The 26,802-nt window shown below is 45.3% G+C and overlaps 1 protein-coding gene across 1 annotated transcript in view; it reads left to right on the top strand.

The window, feature by feature from the left end:
* The window catches only part of CCDC69 (coiled-coil domain containing 69), a 36,202-nt gene extending 12,711 nt beyond the window's left edge, over positions 1-23,491 (top strand). Inside the window, exons 2-9 of the mRNA XM_068980324.1 lie at positions 3,302-3,371; positions 8,765-8,871; positions 9,389-9,476; positions 18,040-18,113; positions 18,989-19,090; positions 19,580-19,699; positions 20,621-20,718; positions 21,353-23,491. Coding sequence (XP_068836425.1) covers positions 3,302-3,371; positions 8,765-8,871; positions 9,389-9,476; positions 18,040-18,113; positions 18,989-19,090; positions 19,580-19,699; positions 20,621-20,718; positions 21,353-21,530 — 837 coding nt within the window. The 3' untranslated portion in view covers positions 21,531-23,491. The remainder of the gene's footprint in view (positions 1-3,301; positions 3,372-8,764; positions 8,872-9,388; positions 9,477-18,039; positions 18,114-18,988; positions 19,091-19,579; positions 19,700-20,620; positions 20,719-21,352) is intronic.
* Positions 23,492-26,802: the final 3,311 nt, after the last annotated feature.

The raw sequence follows: 26,802 nt of genomic DNA, 5'->3' as shown, positions 1-26,802 counted from the left end.
CCTAAGGTCTGGAAGCTGTTAGTGGAGAAGAGTTTTTCACCTTCCATGGTGGTTGTTTGGGAGAAGTTTCTCATGAGCTTTATGATCTTATTTCAGGCAACCTGAGGCCAATGACAGCCTAAGCGGCCTAACACAGCACTGTGGTCTTAGATCCTGCCATGCTTTTTCAGATATTAAGTGGTAAAAATCATCATGCCGTGTTTGAGCTGTTAGAATTATGGAGTTATAGGTGCTTTATCTCAGCTAATCCTTAAAATAACCTTGTGAGGAAATCAAGGCTTAGAGAGGCAATGTGGTCACACAGTGTTAAATTTAGGGTTTGAATCCAGATCTGGGTGATTTTAGAATCCAAGAGTTGTTTCTTTTTCTTTTCCTTTGCTGTGTTGTGTGGCATGTGGGATCTTAGTTCTCCAACAAGGGATGAAACCCATGCCCCCTGCATTGGAAGCATGGAGTCTTAACCACTGGGCCACCAGGGAAGTCCCTAGAATCCCTGAGTTCTTAACAATACTGTTCTGGTCTCTACTCTTCTGAGACCTGGTTCTCATGTTGATTTTGACATCCAGACCGCATAGGACTGTGTCTTACCTCCCTGAGCTCCAGTGTCCTCCTTCGTAATAACCCTTATCTCTCAGTGCAGTTGAAAAGAGCTAAGATCAGACACTCGGAGTATGAACACCGTTGGCATTGTTGAGTGAAAGTAAGAACGCCTCACACCTCCACTTCCTCCACAAAGGAGAAAGCGGGAGCCCAGAGGAGGGTAGAGATTTGTCCAAGTTTGTAGAAAAGCTAGAACTGGAATTCTGGAAATCTCACTCCTATTAAAATGTTGACCAGATTAAGTGTAACTAGGAGTGGCAACAGGGACAAGACAATCCACCGTTGGTGTTTGTCTGCCTCCTTCCTCCAGCCCAGGGGGAGAGGCTGGCTCCTGTCATTACCCCAGAGTCCTGTGTTGACAGCTTGTTCCTGGGCCAAGCGCCCCCTCTCCCCTGTGTGGGAAGGGACGAGACTTCACAGGGTGGGTGGAGGAGGGTGGCTGGATTGCCAGCCACTGAGCAGATCCTGGGGACCAGGACCTGGGGGAGACGCTGTTTCTTGCTCAGTGTGCCAGGCTCAGTTTGCACCAGGCTCTGTGGTGGGCACTGTGGGGCAGGAGCAGAAGGTTCTAGAAGCCTTCCCCTCTCATCCATCCCTAACCAGAACTATGCTTTCCAGCAGCATTTCATTCATTCTCGACTTCAGGAAATTGTTAATTATTTTTATTCTATTAATCACTTAATCTATTATCACAGTAAAAAGTAAAGGTTTTCTTTTACAGTGGTAATTCACAATTGAACACTTTCATGGGTTTTTCATGAGCTGACTTATTTAAGTGTTTTCTAAAATGAGGCTTGGGTGGTGTTGGAGAAGACTCTTGAGAGTCCCTTGGACTGCAAGGAGATCCAACCAGTCCATTCTGAAGGAGATCAGCCCTGGGATTTCTTTGGAAGGAATGATGCTAAAGCTGAAACTCCAGTACTTTGGCCACCTCATGTGAAGAGTTAACTCACTGGAAAAGAGTCTGATGCTTGGAGGGATTGAGGGCAGGAGGAGAAGGGGACAACAGAGGATGAGATGGCTGGATGGCATCACTCACTCGATGGACGTGAGTCTGAGTGAACTCTGGGAGTTGGTGATGGACAGGGAGGCCTGGTGTGCTGTAATTCATGGGGTCGCAAAGAGTCGGACACGACTGAGCGACTGAACTGAACTGAACTGAAAATGAGGCTTAGACTATCTTTTTTTAAAATAAGAAAACTTTTTTGAGGTACAATTGAAAAATAACATACTATTTCAGATGTACAACCGAATGATTCAACATTTGTACACATTGTGAAATGATCACAGTAAGTCTAGCTAACATTTTAGAACATTTTGAAAAGTATACAAAACGGCTTAAATTTTTTTCTACCCCACATCTTGGTCCAGTGACCAGTGCTAGACTTTGACCAACTTTTCACCTCTCTGGAATGAAATGAGAAAATGAAAGATATTCATTGTGTGTAACTTTGAGTAAGATGTTATTTCTCCTTTCCTGAAAGAACTATCTCGAGCTTTCCTTAGTATATTTTGCAAGGTTAAAATTTCTTCTGTTTTATGAAATGATAGTGGTAGTCTGCAAATTATTTTTTTTCAGCATTCTTGCTTGTCAACCCATACCAAATCTCCTATTTGAAAATATTATTTATGAAAACCAAAATCTTAGAGCCATTGACACTGTTTCGTGGTATAGAAAGCCCTCTGGGACTTCCCGGGTGGCCAGTGGCTAAGACTCTGCATTCCCAGTGCAGGGGGCCCAGGTTTGATCGCTGGTCAGAGAGCTAGATCCCACATGCCACAGCTAAGAGTTCACATGCCACAATTAAAGATCCTGTGTGCTGTAACTAAGACCCAGCACAGTCAAGTAAATAAATATTAAATAGACAAATATTTCTACAAGTTATTGTAGAAAGCCCTTTTGCATCAGTTCTCTCCTCTGATTCAACCTCCACTGACCAAGGTTAGTTAAAGTGCTTACTAGGTATGGGTCAAATACTTGACTCTGCCAGATGTCCCCTGATCTGCCTTGATGGAATCCTCTTTTGCCTCAGCCTTCTCATTTTTAAGTTGGGGGATATACATATTTCCCGGGCTCTTCTGAAGATTAGCTGAGATAGTGCCTGGTATGACCTGGCTGCAGTATTTCGCCTCCAACTGTCATGTTATATACTGCCACCTCCATATAGTTGGAGAAACAGCCCTTCTAGCAGAGAAGAAACAGAAAAACCATGGCTTGAAGTTTGATGCTCTGCCTTCAATACAGGGAACTTGCTGATAGTTGTGGTAGCCAAGGGCCCTAAGGAGGAAGGGGAATTGTCTCTAAACTGGGGGTTGGGAAGTTTTAAGGCACTTAAAGGCCATAACTGGGATGAGGGGAATAGAATAAGGTCTGGCCAAGTCCATGGAGAAGGAAGATAAGGGCAGGGAGGGGCCCATGGTTGGTAGCCGAGCCAAAGTACAAGAATCTAAGGAGACGTCAACCAGCATCAAGCTCCCCGCTGAGGGTTTCCCTGGCCAAGATGAAATCCTATCTGAGAACCCCTTCCCCACAGAGCGGATGCTGCCTTGGGACTGTGAGGAAGAAAGCCTAAGGGAACTGGGCATAGTGCAGGGGTTGGCACAACTGGAATTCCTATCTTGCCTTTGGAAGAATTACCATAGCATCTATCCTCACATTAACCTCCTACCTTCATCCTCACTGTTATCTCATTTCTTCCAGAGGCGCCAAAGACCAGATCAGCCTCCCAAACCAGAGCCTCAGGAACTGGGTCCCCTCAATGGTGACACAGGTGAGTAGTCCGCCCTATAAATGGCCTCTCTGACATCTGTGAGGCTTCCTATTTTATAATCAACAAACATGATATGGCTATTTAATTATCTCCTGAGATTTTAGTTAGGTTACTTTAACAGGAGTATCATTTCTAAAATCAGGGAGGTGATAGTTCTTCCCTGATCCTGGCTATTGCTACCACATCTGGAGTGCTGAGTTTATTTCTGAAAAGCACATTTTCAGAGAAATCTGGAAAAAAATGGAGAGAGTACAGTGGAGAAGAATCAGGCTGATGAGGAATCTGGAAGTCATGTCCTTTACAGAACAGGTAAAGAAACAGAAGATGTTGTGATAAAATACAACAGTTCTCTCCAAGTGACTGAAGTGCCCTCACAGAGAAGAAAGATGAGCCTTGTTCAGTGTGACCCAGAGATCAGTACCAGGGCCTGAACGTAGCCAAAACACACTGGCAGAATTCAGTTCACTCTCAAAGGAATTTTCTTTGTCTGGTTGATGGTTTAAAATCATCAGAGCTACTGATAGAATGAGCTCTCCATCTCTGAAAGTGTTTAATTACCACCTGGAGACTATCAGGATATTGTAGACGAAGTTAAAGTACCAGATAAGCAACTGGGTCAGAATTTAGATGTTCTCCAATCTGACTATACATAAAAATTACCTGGGGTGATTTTCAAAAATACCAATTCTGAGGCCCCACCACAGACCAACTAAATTAGGATCTCTAGGAGTGGGGCTGAAGACTACACATTGTTAGTTAGATAGCTAGTTCAGTCACTCAGTCATGTCCAATTCTTTGTGAGCCCATGGACTGCAGCATGCCAGACTTCCCTGCCCATCACAAAGTCCTGAAGTTTACTTAAACTCATGTCCATCACGTTGGTAATGCCATCCAACCATCTCATCCTCTGTCATCCCCTTCTCCTCCTGCCTTCAATCTTTCCCAACATCAGAGTCTTTTCCAATAAGTCAATTCTTTCATCAGATTGCTGAAGTATTGTGGTTTCAGCCTCAACATCAGTCCTTCCAATGAATATTCAGGACTGATTTCCCTTAGGATGGACTGGTTGGATCTCCTTGCAGTCCAAGGGACTCTCAAGAGTCTTCTCCAATACCACAGTTCAAAAGCATCAATTCTTCAGTGCTCAGCTCTTTATAGTCCAACTCTCACATCCATACATGACTACTGGGAAAACAATAGCCTTGACTAGATGGACCTTTGTTGGCAAAGTAATGTCTCTGCTTTTTAATATGCTGTCTAGGTTGGTCATAACTTTCCTTCCAAGGAGTAAACATCTTTTAATTTCATGGCTGAAATCACCATCTGCGATGATTTTGAAGTCCCCCAAAGTAAAGTCTGCCACTGTTTCCCCATCTATTTGCCATGAAGCAATGGGACCAGATGCCATGATCTTAGTTTTCTGAATGGTGAGCTTTAAGCCAACTTTTTCACTCTCCTCTTTCACTTTCATCAAGAGGCTCTTGAGTTCTTCACTTTCTGCCATAAGGGTGGTGTCATCTGCATATCTGAGGTTATTGATATTTCTCCCAGCAATCTTGATTCCAGCTTGTGCTTCTTCCAGCCCAGTGTTTCTCATGATGTACTCTGCATAGAAGTTAAATAAGCAGGGTGACAATATACAGCCTTGATGTACTCCTTTTCCTATTTGGAACCAGTCTATTGTTCCATGTCCAGTTTTAACAGTTGCTTGCTGACCTGCATACAGATTTCTCAAGAGGCAGGTCAGGTGGTCTCGTATTCCCATGTCTTAAAGAATTTACCACAGTTTATTGTGATCCACACAGTCAAAGGCTTTGGCATAGTCAATAAAGCAGAAATAGATGTTTTTCTGGAACTCTCTTGCTTTTTCCATGATCCAGCAGACATTGGTGATTTGATCTCTGGTTCCTCTGCCTTTTCTAAATCCAGCTTGAACATCTGGAAATTCACGGTTTATGTATTGTTGAAGCCTGGCTTGGATAATTTTGAGCATTACTTTACTAGCGTGTGAGATGAGTGCAATCGTGCGGTAGTTTGAGCATTCTTTGCCATTGTGTTCCTTTGGGATTGGAATGAAAACTGACCTTTTCCAGTTCTGTGGCCACTGCTGAGTTTTCCAAATTTGTTGGCATATTGAGTGCAGCACTTTCACAGCATCATCTTTTAGGATTTGAAATAGCTCCACTCAAATTCCATCCACTCCCCTAGCGTTGTTCGTAGTGGTGCTTCCTAAGGCCCACTTGACTTCACATTCCAGGATGTCTGGCTCTAGGTAAGTGATCACACTATGGTGATTATCTGGTTCGTGAAGATCTTTTTTGTATAGTTCTTCTGTGTATTTTTGCCACTTCTTTTTAATATCTTCTGCTTCAGTTAGGTCCATATCATTTCTGTCCTTTATCGAGCCCATCTTTGCGTGAAATGTTCCCTTGATATCTCTAATTTTCTTGAAGAGATCTCTAGTCTTTCCCATTCTATTGTTTTCTTCTATTTCTTTGCACTAATCACTGAGGAAGGCTTTCCTATCTCTCCTTGCTATTCTTTGGAACCCTGCATTCAAATGGGTATATCTTTCCATTTCTCCTTTGCTTTTCACTTCTCTTCTTTTCACAGCTATTTTATTTGTAAAGCCTCCTCAGACAGCCATTTTGCTTTTTTGTATTTCTTTTTCTTGGGGATGGTCTTGATCCCTGTCTCCTGTACAATGTCACAAACCTCCGTCCATAGTTCATCAGGCACTCTTGTCTATCAGATCTAGTCCCTTAAATCTATTTCTCATTTCCACTGGATAATCATAAGGGATTTGATATGGGTCATACCTGAATGGTCTACTGGTTTTCCTTACTTTCTTCAATTTCTGTCTGAATTTGGCAATAAGGAGTCCATGATCTGAGCCACAGTCTGCATTGTTAGTGATGGTAAGTCCCTGTAATAAATAGCACCCCCACACATAAATTGGGACCAGTTTGGTACTGCTGACCAACATTTGAGATCTTGAGCGAAAAGGTTTATGAGAGCCTGGAACTACAAGATCACGACCTCTGCCTCCTCTCACCCCCCCTCCCCCAGACCCAGGGCTCCTATCTGATGAACTGACCACAGCCTCTTTCTTCACACTTCTCATTATACCTTGTAACCAACCTGGCCTATGAAATTCTGTAATAATATTATTACTAGCAGTAATATATAATATTATATATATATATTTAATATTATATTATATTACATGTTATATATTATTATATATTATATATCATTAATATATAATATTAATGTATATTAATATATTATACATATATTATATTAATATAATACATATATTATATGTGTTATATATAATATGTAATATAAATGTTATATATAATATTATATATTAATATTATGTTATATATCATAAATATATAATATATACTATTATTAATATAACATTAATATTAATAATTATATAATATTATTAATATAATAATAATTATTATTATTAGCATTTATAACAATGCTAATATAAGCCTCCAATGCTGTCATGAGCCCTGAGAAACATTTAGTGAACAATGAAGAGCATTTTTTTGCCACATCACATAATATGCAGGGTCTTAGTTCCCCTACTAGGGATCAAACCTGTGCCCCCTGCAGTAGAAGTATGAAAGCTTAACCACTGGACCACCAGGGAAGTCCTAAAGAGCACTTGCTGAGCACCTCCAAATGCCTGGCGCTACACCTACTGCTTTTGTTTTTTCCTCATTTGTTTGTTGTAGTTTTTAGATTCCACAAATAGGTGATTACCCACCGTATTAGTCTTTCTCTGACTTAGGGTGCTAAGCATAATACCCTCTAGGTCCCTCCGTGTTGTTGCAAACAGCAGAGTCTAATTCTTTTCTGTGGCTGAGTAACGCTCCTTTGTATGTGTAGACTTTTGTTGTTGTGCATCCTATTTATTCATTCATATGTTAAAAGACACTTAGGCTGCTTCCCTGTGTTGGTACACTCACTGCTTGGATGCGTGAGCAGACAGGAAGAACAACATGGCAGTTCAGAGTGTTTGCTGTGGGATCAACTTGTGTAGGTTCACAGCCACTGACCCAAGTTGGGAACTGGGTGATCTTGGACAGGTTGCATAATTTCTCTGCCCTCCGCTTCCTCGACTGTGAAATGGGAATGATCGTGGTACCCACCACTCTGGGTGGCTCTGAGGATTCAGTGAGTAACGCCTGTGAGACACGGGGCAGAGCCGGGCATGTTTCTGAGCATAGTAAGCTCTTGGTATCCTTTGTTGTTGTTTAGTCTCCATATTCTTTACATGCTGTTGTTATTTTCATTGCCGTTGTTTCCTGACTTAATCATCTCAATAGCCCTATGAGGCAGGTATTATTATTATCCTGATTTAACGTATTAGGTAACAGAGGCCCAGAGAGGGTGGATCCCCGCCTTAGGTGAGACCCAGAGCCTGTTGGACTCACCAGAGTGACATCACCAGGCCTGTTTTGCAGTTTCCCTCATCAGTGGCTAGATTTCCTGTTTTCAAGGTCTCCTTCCTGCTCACAGCAGCCTTTCTGCACTGTGAGGTGTCACACTCAGACACAGAGCCCAGCAGATAAAGCGTGTGACCAACCAGCCCCTTAGTGAGGAGAGGCGAGGTGAGGACGGTGGTGAATGGCAGAACCACATCCTGGATGGAGGGGGAGGCCGCTGTTCCTCAGGCCAGCTCCTGCTGGACACTGAATCACACACTGCTACTTCTTCGGCTTCTTCAAGAAGAGTTGGAGGACTTCCCTGTTGGTCCAGGGGTTAATAATCAAGCTGCCAATATAGGGGACACGGGTTTGAGCCCTGGTCTGGGAACTAAGATCCCTCTTGCCACGACTGCTGAAAGCCGTGTGCCCTAGAGCCCCGGCTCCACAACAAGAGGAACCACCACAATGAGGGCCCCATGCATCGCAGCTAGGCGTCAGCCCCCATGCGCCGTAACTAGAGAAAGCCCACACCGCAACAGAGACAACAAACAAATAAATAAAAGCTTAAATCAGGACTTTTAAAAAGAGTTGGAAATCTGTAGGATTAGGTAAAAGCTGCCCAGTTATTAAGTCAGCCACTGTTTTTTTAATTTGGATACTGGATGGAGCAAACAGCACCTTTATAGGCTGAATGTGTTCTGTGAGTCACTTGCTCTCCTGTAGATCTTAGGGGCAAGATGAGGCCTCTGGCTCCTCCACTTCATGAAGGAAGGTCTCCCAAGACAGGGGGATTTAAGGAGCTGCCTCTGGAAGTTGATCCCCTAACTGAAACCATTTTTGAGGGGGAGACCAGGCTCCCCACACCGTAGCTCCTGCCTCCCACACCCTCTCCAATGGGCCTGGACCCAGCCTCCATTCTGTGATTTTTTCCTCCCTCACCTATAGCCACAACCGACCATGTATGTGCACCTGAGGAGGCTGAGCAGCACCAGAAGGCTATCACCAGAATCCTCCAACAACATGAAGAGGACAAGAAGAAATGGGCGCAGCAGGTGAGTCCCAACCCCTTTCTTTTCCTCCTGCTCCACTAACCTCATAAAATTCCAGAGCAAGGCCAACTTTTGGTTTTATCGTTGTTGCAAGTATCTCTTACTCCTTTTGCCCAGAAAAGAGTCCTGTATCTGTTGAACAAATATTTGTAACTGTGGGCATATAATTTGTTTTATTTATTCTATTCAATAAAAGTGGGGAACCACCAACATAGCAAAGGGCTTTCTGCCTTCAATGGCATCAGGATTAGAAGGCTCCAAAATCTCTGTCCAAGTGGCACATCTCTGGAAGCCCGCTCTTAAGCCCTAAAGAGGGTGAAGTCAGTCACATCAGCTATGTCTTGGAGGCTTTGCACCCTCTCTGCACCCTCGTGGGAATGTATGCGTCATTTCCGTCACTCGGATCAGCGGGGGGGACTCTGATCACCAACATCCAAAAGGCTCCAGGGTTGGTGAGTGGATAAGTGAGGCTGCCCTGAACCTACTGAATCTCATTCTGCTTGGGACCCTCTGCCCCCAGGTGGAGAAAGAGAGGGAGCTAGAACTTGGAGAGAAACTGAATGAACAGCGAAAAATCCTAGAGGGAGAACACGCGGAGGCCCTGCAAGGTAAGGAAAAGATGCATTTGGAAGGCTGTGGACCAGACTCCTCAGTTCCACCTGCCGGGCTCACATAGGACTCCCATTTTCTCCTCCGACCCACTCTGGTCCCTAAGCAATTGTCACTTCAGGACTGGAGTCTGCAGGGTCCTAAGACTTGTCCTTTTGGGCTTATAATATTTGAACCCATGCTTTGTTTTTCCTTAGTTGAGAGATGTTTTTCCTTTCCATTTTAAAAAACAATCTGTATTCATTATAGGAAATTTGGAAAACCTAGACAAATAGGAGAATATTTAAATACCCATGTTTCCTTCCCACAATGACGACAGTTCTATGCTTCAGTTCAGTTCAGTTCATTTCAGTCGCTCAGTCATGTCCAACTCTTTGCGACCCCATGAATCGCAGCACGCCAGGCCTCCCTGTCCATCCCCAACTCCCAGGGTTCACCCAAACTCATGTGCATCGAGTCAGTGATGCCATCCAGCCATCTCATCCTCTGTCGTCCCCTTCTCCTGCCCCCAATCCCTCCCAGCATCAGAGTCTTTTCCAGTGAGTCAACTCTTCGCATGAGGTGGCCAAAGTACTGGAGTTTCAGCTTCAGCATCAGTCCTTCCAATGAACACCCAGGACTGGTCTCCTTTAGGATGGACTGGTTGGATCTCCTTGCAGTCCAAGGGACTCTCAAGAGTCTTCTCCAGCACTGCAGTTCAAAAGCATCAATTCTTTGGCACTCAGCTTTCTTCACAGTCCAACTCTCACATCCATACATGACTACAGAAAAAATCATGGCCTTGACTAGATGGACCTTTTTTGGCAAAGTAATATCTCTGCTTTTGAATATACTATCTAGGTTGGTCATAACCTTCCTTCCAAGGAGTAAGCATCGTTTAATTTCATGGCTGCAGTCACCATCTGCAGTGATTTTGGAGCCCAAAAAAAATAGTCTGACACTGTTTCTACTGTTTCCACTGTTTCCCCATCTATTTCCCATGAAGTGATGGGACCAGATGCCATGATCTTCGTTTTCTGAATGTTGAGCTTTAAGCCAACTTTTTCACTCTCGTCTTTCACTTTCAAGAGGCTTTTTAGTCCCTCTTCACTTTCTGCCATAAGGGTGGTGTCATCTGCATATCTGAGGTTATTGATGTTTCTCCTGGCAATCTTGATTCCAGCCTGTGCTTCCTCCAGCCCAGCGTTTCTCATGATGTACTCTGCATATAAGTTAAATAAGCAGGGTGACAATATGCAGCCTTGACGTACTGCTTTTCCTATTTGGAACCAGTCTGTTGTTCCATGTCCAGTTCTAACTGTTGCTTCCTGACCTGCATATAGGTTTCTCAAGAGGCAGGTCAGGTGGTCTGGTATTCCCATCTCTTTCAGAATTTTCCACAGTTTATTGTGATCCACACAGTCAAAGGCTTTGGCATATGCTTAGGTTGATTATTTTTTTCAGATACCTTTCTTTCTTTTATATGTGATAATGCTTATCATAGAAAATTTAGAATGTATGGATTAAAAAAATGATCTTGTAATGGCTGGAGCTCAGGCTCTGCAGCCATGGTCTCAGGGTTTGAATCCCAGCTTCACCACTTATCACCTGTGTAACCTTGAAGAAGTCAGTTAACTCTTATTCATAGGGTCTTTTAGAGAGTCAAACAATTTAATTTACAGATGGATAGGTAGATAGACAGAAAGACAAGCAGACAGATGAAAGAATCTAGAACAGTCCCTGATATTTTGCAAGATACTTAGCAAGTATTTATTAGCATTTATTATTTTATTACTGAGAAAATTAAAATTGTGTATAGTTCCACCCAGAACTAGTCACTGTTACCCCTTTGATATAGATCCCTTGTACTTCTTTAGTGTGTATTTACCTAGAATATACATCTATACACACATCTACTTTGGGGGGAGGAGATAAATTGATTTTTCACTGTGCACTGTATTAACATCTTGTCCTTAAACTCCTGTAGCACAACTTTTAGTAACTACATAGCATTCCAATGTGTTCCCTTGTTCTTTTAACTAGCCCCTTGGGTTAGGCATTTCAGCAAGTTCAAACTTTTACCATTGTTTATAACATCAATGATACACAGTGAACCCCATTTTGTAAAATCTTTGCCACATTCATGATTTTATCATTAGAAAAACATTCTAGTAGGGTTGGTATGACAAAGTTTATGTACACATATCTTTTATTTTGGTAAAATAAACATAAAATTTACCATTAGTGACATTTTGTCTAGTCACAGTCCCCTGAAACCATCACCACTGTACCCTTCCAGAATTCTCTCATCCTAAAAGCAAACTCCATACCCACTAAGCAGTCACGCCCCAACCCCACACTCACCCTTCCAGCCCCCCAGCAACTACCAATCTGCTCTGAGTCTCATGACTTTGCCCACTCCAGGACACTCATGTGAATGGAATCCCACAACCCCCGCAGCTGGCTTCCTTCACCCAGAATAAAGCTCATCCACGCTGCAGTGTGTGTGGGCACTCCATTCCTTTCCCCAGCACCATTTAAAAAATTATTCCCTTCCTTTCTGTGGCATATAATATCCCATTGCCTAGGCACCCCACACTCTCTTTTATCCATTCATCTGCTCATGGATGGGCTGTGAACAAGTGCCTTCAGTACAAGCCCCTGGTTGATCACCTGCTTTCAGTTTCCCTGGCTGCACCCCCAGGAGCAGAACTGCTGGGTCACTTGGTAATTCTGTGCTTAACTTTTTAAGAATCCACCAAACTGTTTTCCACAGTAGCGGTACCGCTTTTCAGCTCCAACAGGAGTGCACGAGAGCCCCAGTTGCACCATATCCTTGCCGATACTTGTCAGTTTCTGTCACTGTTGTTCTTACTATCGCCATCCCAGTGAGTGCGAAGTGGTATCTCCCTGTGGTTTTGACTTGTATTTCCCTAATGACTGATTTTGCTGAGCATCTTTTCATGTGCATGTTGATTATTTGTATAGCTTCTTTGGGGAAGGTTATCTAGATTTTTGATGCTGTTGAAATTGACCTCAAAAAAGTGATACCAGTTTTTTTTCATGATCAGTATTTTTATGACTTTCCCCCAGAATTTATCTTTCAAAAACACAGTTAAGATTATTTTATATGTAAAATTTTATACACAGTTCTTTTTATTTAACATTGTGTCAAACATATTTGCAAGTAATTCGTCTGCTGCTAAAATGTTTGTAAAGTCTAGACCACTGCACACATGGTTTTCCTTATTTCCTGTGAGTCTAGACATAAAGATTTTAACTACTGTTTAAGTAATACTGCACTAAATGTGTTTTGCCTAAAGATGTGCCCATATTTTACATTATATCCTTAGATTTCCAGAAATGGAATAACTAGAACAGAGGTCTGAACAATTTTAAGAATCTTGAAACATATTGCAACATTAGCATAAAATGTTTTGAAATAGAATTGAAGCCTTTGCCCTGGGAATTTGAAGGGTACTAATGTACCCTGTGAAACTGGGCCTGTCAGTTGACCTCAGTTCACTTTCTACAGTATCTCTGAAACTTACCTTGAATATCACTTCAGTATCTATATCTCTAAAGTCCTTCCCTCCTTCTCAAAGCTATTATGGGAAAACAGCTTTCTTCTCCAAGCAGAGCATTGATTTGATACTGGTTTTAGTGTTATAAAGATATTAATAAGACAATTTTCCTATTGTGAAAACCCAGAGGGGAAGGGACTGCCTGTCTTGAGTTCTTCGCAACAGTCAGAATTCTTTCATAGTTATTTTTTGGTTGCTTGGCACCTGTTAGGTGCTGCTTAAAGCTTGCCTGTTGGCTCAGTGGTAGAGAATTCACCTGCCAATGCAGGAGACGCGGTTCAATCCCTGGGCTAGGAGGATTCCCCTGGAGACAGAGATGGCAGCCCACTATAATCTTCTTGCCTGGGAAATCCCACAGACACAGGAGCCTGGTGGGCTATAGTCCATGGGGTTGCAAAACAGTCAGACACAACTTAGTGACTAAATGACAAAAACAAAGTGAACATTAAATAAATGATGAGAAATATACCATGGGGGAAGTGTAACTGGGAAAGACTAGTGGTGGTTTATTTTTACACTTGTAGACACTTTATTGTCTTTTATTCTCTATTTTTGTTTTTAATTATTATACATTAAAATGGACTTTCTGATGTAGTTTCATAAACTTTAACACATGTATAGATTCATGCAGCCACCACCATAATCCAATATAAAACAGTCCCATCACCCCCAAAACACTCTCTCAGGCTGCCCATTTGTATTCACATCCTCTCCCACCCTAACCCCTGGGAAACACTGATCTGTTCTCCACACATGGTTTTGTCTTTTTAAGATTATTACAGAAACAAAACAATACAATATAATATTTAACACTGGCTTCTTTCCCTGATCGTGGTACATTTGAGAGTCTTCTAAGTGACTGGGTATATCAGGAGTGCCTCCTATTTCAACGCTGAATTGTGATCCATTGTTCACTCATCCCCTTGTCCAAGCGGGGACAGGTCATTTCCAACTGGAGGTAATTATGAATAGTGCTCTCCTCAGCATTTGTATAAGGTTTCTGTGTGTTCTTAAGTTTCTTGGGTAAATATCTAGGAGTGGGATGGATAGGTCACGTGGTACATATATATTCAGCTTTGTGAGAATTGACTAAACTGCTTTCCTGAGGGACCATCATTTTACATTCCCATCAGTGATGGGTGAGTTCCACTGTTCCTTTTCACTAACACTTCTCAAGACTTTATTTTTTTGCTGCTTTAATAAGTAGGTAGTGATATCTCATGGTGGGTATAATTTGTATCTCAATAATGATTAATCATGTTGAACATCTTTTCTTGGGTTTATTTGCTGTCTGTATAACCTCTTTGGCAGAATGTCGATTCAAGTCCCATGTATCTAATTAGCTTGTTTTGTTCTTACTGTTGAGTTTTGAGAGATCTTTATGTATTTTGGATACAGGTCCTTTGTATTTACAAATATTTTCTCCTAGTCCATGTGTGTGTGTTTAAGATTTATTTGTTTGTTTTCTCATTTTCTCATTAATGGTTTTCACAAAGCAAAGCTTTTAATTTTAATAAATTCTAGGCCATTTTTTCTTTTATCAATTATGCTGTTGGTGTCATGTCTAAAAACTCTGGGCTGAACTCTAGGTAACAAAGATATTCTCTCTTTTCTTCCAAAAATTATATGGCTTCAAGTTTTACATTTAGATCCATGATCCATATAATCATGTGATTTTTCTTTTTTATACTGTTAACATGGTAGATTATATTAATTTGAGCTTTCAGTTTTTCAACTTGCATTAACAAAACCTCTCTTGGTCTTTTTACATGTTGCTGAACTTGATTTGCTAATATTTTATTGAAGATTTTTATCTGCGTTTATGGTGATGGCACCCCACTCCAGTATTCTTGCCTGGAAAATCCCACAGATGGAGGAGCCTGGTGGGCTGCAGTCCATGGGGTTGCGAAGACACGACTGAGCGACTTCACTTTGACTTTTCACTTTCATGCATTGGAGAAGGAAATGGCAACCCACTCTGGTGTTCTTGCCTGGAGAATCCCAGGGACGGTGGAGCCTGGTGGGCTGCCGTCTATGGGGTCGCACAGAGTCGGACACGACTGAAGCAACTTAGCAGCAGCAGCAGCAGGTCTATAGTTTTCTTGTACCATCTGTCTGGTTGTAGTATCAGGGCAAAGCTTGCCTCATGGAATGAGCTGAGAAATGTCCCTTCCTCTTCTGTCTCTGAAAGAGATTGTAGAGAGTTGCACTATATCATTTTAAAATATTCAGTAGAATTTTTCAGAGAAACCGAAAGATCTAAACAGATATTTGACCATGGAGGATACACAGACACCAGATAAACACAAGAAAAGACATGCTTGGCCATTTCTTTTCTAGGCAGTATTTAAGTACAAATTTAACTTCAATGGGCTTCCCTGGTGGGTCAGCTGGTAAAGAATCTGCTTGCAATCCGGGAGACCTGTGTTCTGTCCTTGGGTTGGGAAGATCCCCTGGAGGATGGAAAAACTATCCACTCCAGTATTCTGGCCTGGAGAATTCCATGGATTGTATAGTCCGTGGAATCACAAAGAGTTGGACATGACTGAGCAACTTTCACTTTTCTAACATAAGCCCTTAATGCTAAAAACTCCCCCCTAAGCACTGCATTATCTGCATCCTAGAAACTGATGTTTTATATTTTTTGTTCAGTTCAAAATTTCTTCTAATCTCCCTCAAGACTTCCTCTTTAGCTCATTGACAATTTAGAAGGGTATTTCCTTCTAAGTGTTTGGATATTTTCCAGTTCTCTTTTTGTTACCGGTATCCAGTTTGATTCCTTTGCAGTCAGAGAACATAGTTTATAGTCCATTCCTTTTTTAACTTGTTACAGCTTTTTTATGATTCAAGATGTGGTCTATCTTGTGAATGCTTCATGTGCACTCAGAAAGAATGTGTATTCTGCTGTTGAGTGCTTTATAAATTAACCAGTTAAAACAAGTTGGCAGTATTGTTCAGGTCTATATTCTTACTGATTGTCTGCCTATGTTTTCTATCAAGTATTGAGGAATGTTTAAGTCTTCAACTGTAATTGTGTATTTGTCTGTTTCTCCTTTCAGTTCTGTCGGTTTTTACTTCATGTAATTTGAAGAATGACTATACTTGTATAGATATTGAAGGCTGTTATGTCTTCCTGGAGAATAGACCCCTTTATCATGATGTAATGTACTTCTTCATCCCTGAGAATCTTCCTTATTCTTAAATGTAGCTTTTTCATTCTTTTACTTTTAACCTACCTGTGACATATTTAATGTAGGTATCTTCTATCCATAGAAATTACCATAAATCTGAACAAAAGCCAAAAAAAATTGGAAAAAAATGAACAGAGCCTCAGGTATCCATAAGATAATCCTAAGATGTCTGACATTTGTGTCAAAGACTCAGAAAGGATACAGTGCAGAAAAACTATTTGAAGAAGGAATGGTTGGATGCTTCCCAAATTTGGCAAAAAAAAATAATCCTACAGGTGAAAGATGTGTATTAAACCCCAAAGCAAGCCCAACAAAATCCACACTCAAACATTTCTCTTTTTTTAAAACTAATGACAAAAAAATCTGGAACAGAACAAAAGAAAAATGGTGCATTACATAGAGGAAATATGTTTGAATGAATTGTGGATTTCTCTTTAGAAAGCTTGGAGGCTACAAGGAATAAGAACATTTTAAAACTGCTAAAATAAAAGAACTGTAAATCAAGGATCCTATCTTCAGAAAAAAATGTTCTTCAGGAAAGAAGGTGAAATAGAGACATTCTAGATGAGGAAACACTGAAAGAATTCATCACCAACAGACTCTTTTTTATGTCTTCTCTGTTCCTCTGTTGAGCCCACCAAGTGAGTTTTCACTTCATTTTTTGTTGCTGTTGTTCTAAAATTCCCTCCTGGTTTTAATGTTTGGTTACACTTTCTGATTTTTCATTCTTTGGAAGAGTATTAACCTTTATTTCAGAGCTTCTTTATATATACAGTGGCTTCCTTAAGGTCCCTTCATAATTCCAACAGGCTTCCCTTGTAGCTCAGTCAGTAAAGAATCTGCCTGCAATGCAGAAGACCTGGGTTTGGTTCCTGGGTCAGGGAGATCCCCGGGAGAATGAAATCTGTGGCACCTCAGTGTTGGCATCTGCTCAATGTCTTTTCTCAGGAGAGATGAGATTTTCCCACTTTGTATGCTGAATATTTAGACTTGTCACCTGAGGAATTTTGGATCTGTATGCTGAGCAATTTTGTATTGCATTCTGAACATTCTGAATATTTGAATACATCAGATTCTGGGTCTTGTTTAAATTAAATAAATACATTGGTTGAGCAGTGCTTTGAATTCTGATCTTCTTGCCCAGTCTGCCTGCCACCATTTACTGCTCAGAGTCTGAAAATAGTTGTGCCATTCATTCTGTCCTGGTTTTTTAGCTAAATTCAGGAGACTGGATCGCATGTGCTTCCTTCATCTTACTTGGAACCAAACCTGTCTTGGTAAATTACCTGTCCCATAATTTATCAAAAAGTTTAAAATTAGTTTTTATAACCATTTATATAGTTTTTATAGAGCTGACCTTATCAGTTTTGATAGCTCTATCACCTTTATGTGACCGAGCATTCTTTTTCTTGTGTCACCGCCCCTGCGACACAGGCCCCTTGCATCCCTGGGCTTTCGGCTATATTACACTTTCCTGTCCTCTGCCCTGTTTCCCATCCCACCCAGTGACTGGTCATTTCCCTCTTGTCTTCTTTCAATTGAGACAAGGTTGGAATTTTCCGAAAGGAACTTTGTAGAGGAGGCAGGATGCAAGATCTTCCCAGGATCTCATTTGTTTCCCTTTCCACGAGCTTCTATTAAATATCTACTATAATTCTAGTTCAGCCCCAAGCCCATGAGATAGAAAGATGAATAAAAGCATTCTCGGACTCCTGACCCCTATGGTCCCAAGCGGTCACCTGGGCTCTCTTGGCCCTGTGGGGTGAAGTGTGAGGGGTCTGAGCTTACTGCACCTCCTTTCCCTCCAGTCCTCCAGGCCTCCTATGAGCAGGACAAAGAAGCCCTTACCCACTCCTTCCAGGAGGCCAAGGCGGCCCTGCAGGTGAGAAGGGTTGGGCCGTGTGAGTCTCTGTGATGTGGTGACCCTGCTGTCAGCTCAGGAGATCTTGGTCTAAGATGAGGGTTGGAGTCTTTTTCAGGGATGGTTGGGAGCATCTTGGAGACATCATGGGCCTGGGGCAATGGTGTGATTAGAGCCGTGGGTGGCTGCTCAGTGAGCCGTGGAAGCATGAAGGAAGGCCTCTGACCCAGATTGACTGGTCAGGGATTTTCTAGAGAGGGTGAGGTCTAAGCTGGAATCTAAGGGTGGGTTGGAATTTTTCAGATGAAGAAGGGTAGGAAGAGTGCCTTAGCAGAAAACAAACAAACAAAAAACACGTGTTTAAATGCATGGAGGAAAGGGGAAAAAATACAGAGTACCTGTGGAACTGAAACAAGTCCAGGAGGCCTGGGTATAGAGCATGAGGGGGAAACAGTGGAGGCCAGAGAGGCAGGGACCAAACGACGGGAGTCTGTGAGCCCTAGTAAGGGGGTACCATATCCTAGAGGCGATGGACAAAGTTTAGGTGGAGGAAAATCCTTGACAGGGGAGCAGTATGGAGGCAGGCATGTACCTGGCAGCTGCAAGAGTGATGTGATGTTGGCTGCAGGAGAAGGCATGTAGAGGGAGCAGTGAGAGAAGAGACGGAGCAAGGACGCTGAGCCCGGCTTGCATGCACTTTGAATGCCAGTCTGCCTTGAATACCCTGACATCGCCCCCAAGCGTATGGAGAACTGGGGCTGTGCTTAGCCTGCAGTGCTGGTAGAGCAAAGACAGACTGAAGAAGCCAACACTGACCCCTCCCCAAGGGGTGGAGAAGTCTACCTCCAGCCTTATGAGCCGGGCTTGCATCATCTCCTGCCTGCTCCCCCCTCCAGGAGACCATTGACAGACTGGCTGCACAGCTGGAGGCCTTCCAGGCCAAGATGAAGAGGGCAGAGGAGTCCATCCTGAGCCGAGACTACAAGAAGCACATCCAGGTAGGTGGCGGTCCCCACAGCCTGTCCTCCTTCAGTCTCCAGAGAGGTCCAGGTCTGGGCAACAGGAAAGGCCAGTCCCTCTTCAAGGTTGGGGCTAGAACGGATGCTCTTACCTTAATGAGGGTCTGGAAGAAACAGTGTCCCCGTGTCACTGAGGGGGAACGTAAAGATCAGAGAGAGGCATGTGGGTGGTCAAGTGCTCACGCTCTGGACTCAGAGTGAAGTGCCAAGAGCAGACCTACCACTTAGCAGAAGCAACTTAACCTCGTGAACCATGGTTTCCTTGTCTGTGATGGTGCGAGCGCAGCAGGCACTGTTGGAATAGAGTAAGATACAGCACGTTAAGCACTTGCCACAGGCCCAGAGGGGGAGGGGACTTGTCAAACACAGCTGGGGGCAGAAGGGGGAGGAGGGAGGTAGCCCACTCTCCCCACTCCCCTGCCTCTCCCCATGCGGGCTGGTCTAAGGCCACCCTGTGTTCCTGTCTAGGAGCACGGGAGCCTCAGCCAGTTCTGGGAGCAGGAGCTGGAGAGCTTACACTTTGTCATCGAGATGAAGAACGAGCGAATCCATGAGCTGGACAAGCAGCTGATCCTCATGGAGACAGTGGTCCGTGGCTGGCAGTGGCTGGAATGGAGGAATGGGGAAGGGGGCTGGGGGAGGCAGCCTTGTGCTTCCACTTCCTGGGCGTTTCCTCAGTCATGTGTGCAGGGGGTAGGTACTGATTATACTCTGAGGAAGGCCTAGCCTGGTCCGCACCAGCTTTGACCTCCTGCCCATGCTGGCCCTTGAGTCACTGGGGCTGGTCTGGGCCCAGCAGTGGCTCCTTCTCATCCTGGTCTTGTACTTTTTGACCATTAGTGTTGCTATCACTTGGGTGACACCAGGGCAAGTAGCCTGGCTAACCAGGAGGGGCTGGCAGATGTCACAGGTCTGGCAAGGGTTGAGGAAGGAGTCAACACCGGGAAAAAAAAAATCAGACAGATACGGGAAATCAGAGTCAGCAAGGACGGGCCTGGGCAGTGGTGGGCGTTAGGGACACCATGACTTTGTCTCCAGAAGGAAGGCCTTGGGGCACTTAGGACTGAATCCAAATAGATTATGTTACATTGTCCTGGAAGAAGTTCCCTGGTCTCTTGTGTGCCACGCAACCTAAAGTTAGACCATTTCAGTGGATTCTTATCCACTTTGTTCAACCATTTTTTGTGGAATAGCATAACAGATACACTTACATTTATATACATTATTTAATTATGTCTTTTGGAGAACCAAACTATTTTTTTTCTCTTGGGAACTGATGGAGATTTTAGATGGTAGTGGCTGTCTTCTTTTTTTAATACTCATCTGACGAAGTGAAAAGTTGGCAGTCCTGTGTTCACGCCTTAGTTGCATTGTTCCAAGTAATCTTAGTGCCTCATGAAATGTAACATTTGGTCTAAAGTGAATCAGTGTTTTTGGTGGCCACGGATAAGAGGGAGGTGATGGCACACGTTGTGCCGGAGGCTTTCTGAGCTCACGGATCTGTTACAGAAAGAAAAAAATCTGCTGTTGGAGGAGAAGATCACCACCCTGCAGCAGGAGAACGAGGACCTCCATGCCAGAGGCCGCAACCAGATGGTTGTGTCAAGGTAGTTGCTCCCACACCCTGCTCCTCCCATCCCCACCGCTTATTTTTTGTGAATCTCCAGTTGGGAGAGTCTCCAGGAGGCCCAAGCCTGTCTGGGGGAGGATCCTGGTTCCTCTTTGCTTGGGGGGTCAGGAATCCCAAGGGACCAGCTCTGCCCGGAAACAGAAGTAGCAGGACTGATTAATATCTGTTTGTCCCCATCCCAGCTGAGTGGGCTCCATGGGAAAGCGCAGTTCAGGAAGAAGGAACAGGAAGCTTAGGGTTCAAGAGGCCAAAAGAATGACTGCATCAGTGGTAAGGGGTCAGTCAGTGACAGCTGAGATCATGTGTCAGATGTAATTTGTTGACAACATATTATCTCATCTAATCCTAATCATTATAATGACTCTAAGAGCCGGTCCTGTTAGCATTCCCATTTTGCAGATTTTCCTAGAATGAATACCTGGGAAGAATTATGCTTCTTAGTAGTGGAGCAGATCTGAACCCAAAGCTGAGGGCCACCTTGGTCAACAGCTGGAGTTGCCTTTTCAAGTGGGGCCACTGGGCAGGCTTCCTGGAGGAACAGGCTGGTCTTCGCAGTTGCTGGAGGCCCCAAGAGGTGGTCCCCTCAGGCAGTGCTGGCTCTGTGTCCACAGGCAGCTCTCGGAGGACCTGCTTCTTGCCCGTGAGGCCCTGGAGAAGGAGTCACAATCACGGCGGCAGCTCCAGCAGGAGAAGGAGGAGCTGCTGTACCGGGTCCTCGGGGCTGACGCCGCCCCTGCCTTCCCGCTGGCCTCTGTCACCCCCACTGAGGTCTCCTTCCTGGCCACATAGGGCCTGCGCCTCCAGGACACCTGCGGTCACAGCTTCCTCTCCAGGACCTGGTAGAGAAGGCAGCAGGGGCCTCTTGTCCTTTTCCCAGGAGGGGATCAGGACGGGAGTGAGACTGGGAGCCAGGGTGTGTGCCCAGCGGGCCCTGGGGGCTTGGGCCACACAGAATCACCTGGGCCCCGAGCAGCGCGCTCCCTCGAGCCGGTGCAGGGGACAAGCGGCAGGAACCCTTTTGTTCCCCGCTCCCCCGACCCTTCTCTCTGTTCAGGTCAGGGAGCACTGAGGCTTTCCCCAGGGGCAACCATGCCACACTGGGCATCCAACCAAGAGGGAACACGCCCCTGGTCCTAACTCGTCAGCTTTGCTGCCGGCTCCTCAGTGACCTAACTTGCCCCAGCCACCTCACCGCGCCTGACCTTTCCTCAGCCTCTAAACCAGTTAGGAAAATTGAACAGACCACCCTTGAGTCACTCACTGTTCCATTCTAGACTTGTCTGAAGGTCAGAATAGGGGCTGGAGGTCAGCAAGGGAGGGAGGGGACTGCACGCTGTGGATTACAGGGGGGAGGCACTGGAGTCCCTTGCCCACTGGGCACACCATCGGCCCCAGGCCCAGAGTCTGGTCCATCCAAGGGCTAAGGCCAGAGCTACTCCTCCTGGACCAGGCAGGGTTCACTTGCCACCCTCCTGCTCCCGCAGCCTCAGCACCGTCCGGACTCGGGTGCCCCCTAGTGGATCTACGTACCCTCAACAGCCAGAGCTGGAACCTAATCCCCGTGCAGATGAGGAAACCCAGGCGGGGAGAGGGACCCAGAGCCAGGACTGGGGCTCATCTGTCATCTGAGCGTACCTTGTCTTCCTCCCTGAAGTCTAGGAGGCCGTGTATGAGACGTGGTCTTTCTCCTTGCTCTGTTTGCCCCACCCTGTCCAGTCTCTCAGTCCTGCTCCCCACTTAGTCCTTTCTAGCACCCCGACCCCAGGCCTGTAGATCCTTGCCCTCAGCCTCCCCATCAGTGCAGAGGGGTGGCTGGAGTAACTAACCTCAGCAGGCCTGTCCAGGCCTGACCATCTGTGGATTCAAGATTCTTCTCAGGAAGCACTGGGTCATCTGGAGACAGTAACAATCCCGTCTCTGTATAAGCATTTTGATTAAATGCCTGCACATGCACCTCACTCCCCATCTGTGAAAGATCCTCAAAGCAGCTTCTTTCCAAGCTTTAGCAGAGAGCAACTGAGATCACAGGATCCAGTGGGCCTTGCCTGAGGTCCCCCAGCTCCCGGGGGCTAGCATGTAGGAAAGGTCAAGTCATGGGAACAGAGGTTTCCTCCATCAACCCAGACCGCTTTCTTCATTCCCCTCAATCTGGGCTTCATCCATTTCTCCTTCTAGGTATTCAGATGTGACTCTGCTTCTCCAAACCTGTGCAAACACATTATCCAGGGGCCTTGGGGGCAGCTCTGGATGTGAATGGTCACAACCGAGAAAAGAAGGGGTGGCCAAGTAATTTGGGAAACTCTAAGTTCACTCAAGTTACACAGCTCTGTTGTTGGCTCAGATGGCAAAGAATCGACCCACAATGCAGGAGACCTGGGTTCAATCCTTGGGCTGGGAAGATCCCCTGGAGGAGGGCATGGCAACCCACTCCAGTATTCTTGCCTGGAGAATCCCATAGAGAGGAGCCTGGCAGGCTAGAGTCCATGGGGTCGCAAAGAGTCAGACGTGACTGAGCAACTAACCACATAGGTTCACTCAAGTTACACAGCTCAGCAAACTGCAGGACTTTTCAGAGCCTTTAATATGCTAACGTGCATTGCAAACTCACAAAGAAGGAGCCAAGAATCCAGCGTCTCTTAAACATCTTTAACCAAGTTTCTACCCCAACCTGAGCACTTCAGGCTGCAGAATGCAAATTAGAAAACATTGTTCTAATTGAAAAGTGCGGGCAGGGCTGGAGAAGGGGCAGGTTGAGGGAGGTGGGGTTTCCCTCGTGTAGCCCGTGGTGGCTGTGAAGAGGTGAACTGTGGTCATACTTTCACCCTGGGGCAGGCAAGCTATGGAAAATAAAAAGAACACATGATACTGCATTCATCTGGCCTTGCTTTCCTGGGAGAGAGAGGAAGTGGGTCTTTACACAAGGCCTCTGCTGGGGGCAGGGTTCCTTGCGGAGTAAGTCCTGGGAGCTGAGGGACTCACCAGCAGTTCTGGACTTCTCAGGAACTGGCATGGGCCCTGGCCTTACCCAGGGTTGGTGTGGCGGCTGAGGCTGGAGTAAAGGCTGGCTCAAATGCTGCCTGTCAGAATAGGTGAAGGCTTGGAGTGAGGCCCTGAGGCTGAAACAAGACGTGAAAGCACTGATGGGCTGGCAGAGTGTACGAGTGATGGTGAAGGTTCTTTCTGCTTTTTAGGGGGCACCTCCTTGGCATCAAAACCACCAAGGTTCACACAGTTACCTGCCCCTGCTTCTACCCGCTGCTCTACACCTGGATGCCAGGGGTCAGGGTGCAGGGGGACACAAGGACATGGGTGGTAGCTGTCCCCATACCCTGAAGGTTCCTGGCCTGGCAGGTATCAATGGCAGCATCCCTGAACTAGGTCTTTTCCACACAGAGGGTGTTCCCTGCATCCCACCTGGCTTTCCTAGCACATCGTGTATCGCTGTGGGCCTGGCGCTGACATCAGGGGGTGGGCCCAGCTGCAGGGACAAAATTTTACTGTCTATCAGCTGCCCAGGTGCTATCTGTGAATGGAGCATGGTGGGCAGGTAAGAGGCGCAGTGAAAGAAGAGTGACTTGGCCACAGTCACACGTCAGTATCAGAGCACCTGAAAGGCCAGGTATTTGTGGACAAAGATTAGCTGTTCAGGTCCCTGGAGAGAAGCTGAGGGCTCCTGCCCACTGGAGGAGAGGCATAAGGTATCTCTGTGCTTCCTGGAATGGGTTTTGTCTCACTCTTCTGTATCAAGGTCGCTGAAGCTTGGATGGCGGGTTTAGGGGAGAAAGAAGGGTCTGCCATGGAGAGAAGGGGAGAGATATGGGTACACACATGTTGAACTCATTGTTAGAATGGTTGGAACAAAGATCTGAGTTGGAGCCTGAAGAAAATGGCTGAGTATGAGGACGTAGAGCTCACCTCCCCCCACAAACACACCAAAAACACATCTACGTGTGCAACAAGCCTCTCAGAATACTATCTGGAAAATGGAAGAGTTCCTGTGTAACCAAGGCTACGAAAAGATTCCCACAGAATCAGGTAGGGCAGGAAGGGAAGCACTGGATGAGCACCTGCGACCTTGGGAGGGGCCGAGAAGGAAATCCGATCGCACGAGTGGATGCTCATCCCGGGGAGTGAGCGGGTGGAGCCACAGACTGGACGCCCCAGTCCCGGGGTCCCACACAGAAGGGACAAGCCCTTGTGGCTGCCTGGAGAACCAGTGGGACCTACAGAAATGCTGGCAGAGCCTAGACTCCACTCATGAGGAGTACACAGTGCTGGCCTGTCAACAGACAGGGCAGAGAGGTCTGCCCTGGCAACAACCACCTCGCCACAATGCCCGATCTGAGCGAACGCCCGGCCCTGCTCAGTCCACACCACCGCCTGGCACTGGGTCTAGGACAGCAGGACCTGGGAACAGAGCGTCTAGGGATGCAGAGGTGACCCGGGGCCTGCAGTGTGTGTGTCCAGGTGGGGCAGCAGTGGCCTTTGGTGGCACCTGCTCTAACAGCACCACATGGTATTTCATAATGGCTGTAAATGGAGTATAATACGGAAAAGTTTTGATTCACTATGTTGTACACTTTTAACATATCGTATACTAACTACACTTCAATTAAAAATAATTATGAAAATGAAACTTTAAAAGAGGGAGAGGTTGGTCCCATCCACTGGAACCTCTTCAGTGGGGAGCTCCCAATGCAGTGTCCCCTAGGCCAGGGGGTTGGTCACCTGACAGGGAAGCAGAACTGGCCGATAGCTGCACAGCTGTACCATCTCATATAATCCTCCCTGAGGACAAAGAAGAGCTCCTCTGGGTCTGGAAGGAGAGAATGAGCTTGCCTGACTTCTAGCTTCCTGATGTTCTACCACTGCCTACAAGCAGGAGGTCCCTGGCGGGGACTTAAAATCCCACATTTTCTCCCCACCCCCATTCTCCATGCTCCTTGCTCGCTTATACCGGGTCCTGCACTGAAGACTAAAAACCAGTTTACTAGTTTCAGTTTGTCATCAGTTTGCTGTGCACCTGCAGTCTCCCTCCCTTTCTGATCTTAGTGTCTTCATTTGTACAATGAGGGTGTTCACACCAGTTGGTCTCTAAAGGGCCCTTGTGAAAAACATCACTGGAAGTACTGAACTAGAAGTCCAGGTTTCTGATTTGATTCCTAACCTTGCCATCTGCTAGCTGTGGGACCTTAAATCCCTTTCTTCCTGTGAGCCTTGGTTGTTTATCAAGTGGAAGCAATAATCCTACTCTGGCCTATTTTGCAGAGCTGGTAAGAAGCAAATGAGATACTGGATATGAGATGCCAGGCCTGTGGGAGGCAAACATTAATCAAACTCTTTCATGTTACTTTGAGCAACACAATCTCAAATCAGATTCTTCAGTACATCATGGTGCTGCTGCTGCTGCTGCTAAGTCACTTCAGTCGTGTAAGACTTCTTGCGACCCCATAGGCGGCAGCCCACCAGGCTCCCCTGTCCGTGGGATTCTCCAGGCATCATGGTGCAGTGAGTAGGAATTATGAATATCTGGGGACCAGTTTTCTAGAGCAGCAGCTACCAATAGAACTTTCTGTACTGGCATCTGTGTTGCTGAATATGTAACCACTAGTCACATGTAGCTATAGGGCTCTTCAAATGTAGCTAGTGCAACTTGAGAACAGAATTTTAAGCTTTTAGTTAATTTAGATTTAAATAGCCACATCTGTTAAAAGCCTTCTGTATTGGATGAAGCAGCTCAGAGGTAGACAAATGCATAGATTTCTTAACTTTGGCTACACAGTAGAGTCACTGAGGTGCTTGTAAGATAACCAATTCCTGGGCCCCACCCCCAGACCAAACCCATTGGAACATGGCTTGAGCTGAGGATTTAGTGCCAGTAGTTTTAAAGTTCCCCAGCTGGGGACTTCCCTAGTGGTCCAGTGGCTAAGACTCCATGCTCCCAATGCAGGTTCAATCTCTGTTCAGGGAACTAGGTCCCGCATGCTGCAACTAAGAGTTCGCATGCAGCAATGAAGATAGAAGGTCCTGTGTGCCGCAACTAGGACCTGGCACAGCAAAA

The sequence above is a fragment of the Capricornis sumatraensis genome, chromosome 9 (assembly GCF_032405125.1).
Source record: "Capricornis sumatraensis isolate serow.1 chromosome 9, serow.2, whole genome shotgun sequence".
In the NCBI taxonomy this organism is placed as follows: Eukaryota; Metazoa; Chordata; class Mammalia; order Artiodactyla; family Bovidae; genus Capricornis; species Capricornis sumatraensis.
Note: the sequence above shows the minus strand (reverse complement) of the source record. Positions and strands in the feature narration are given on the sequence as shown.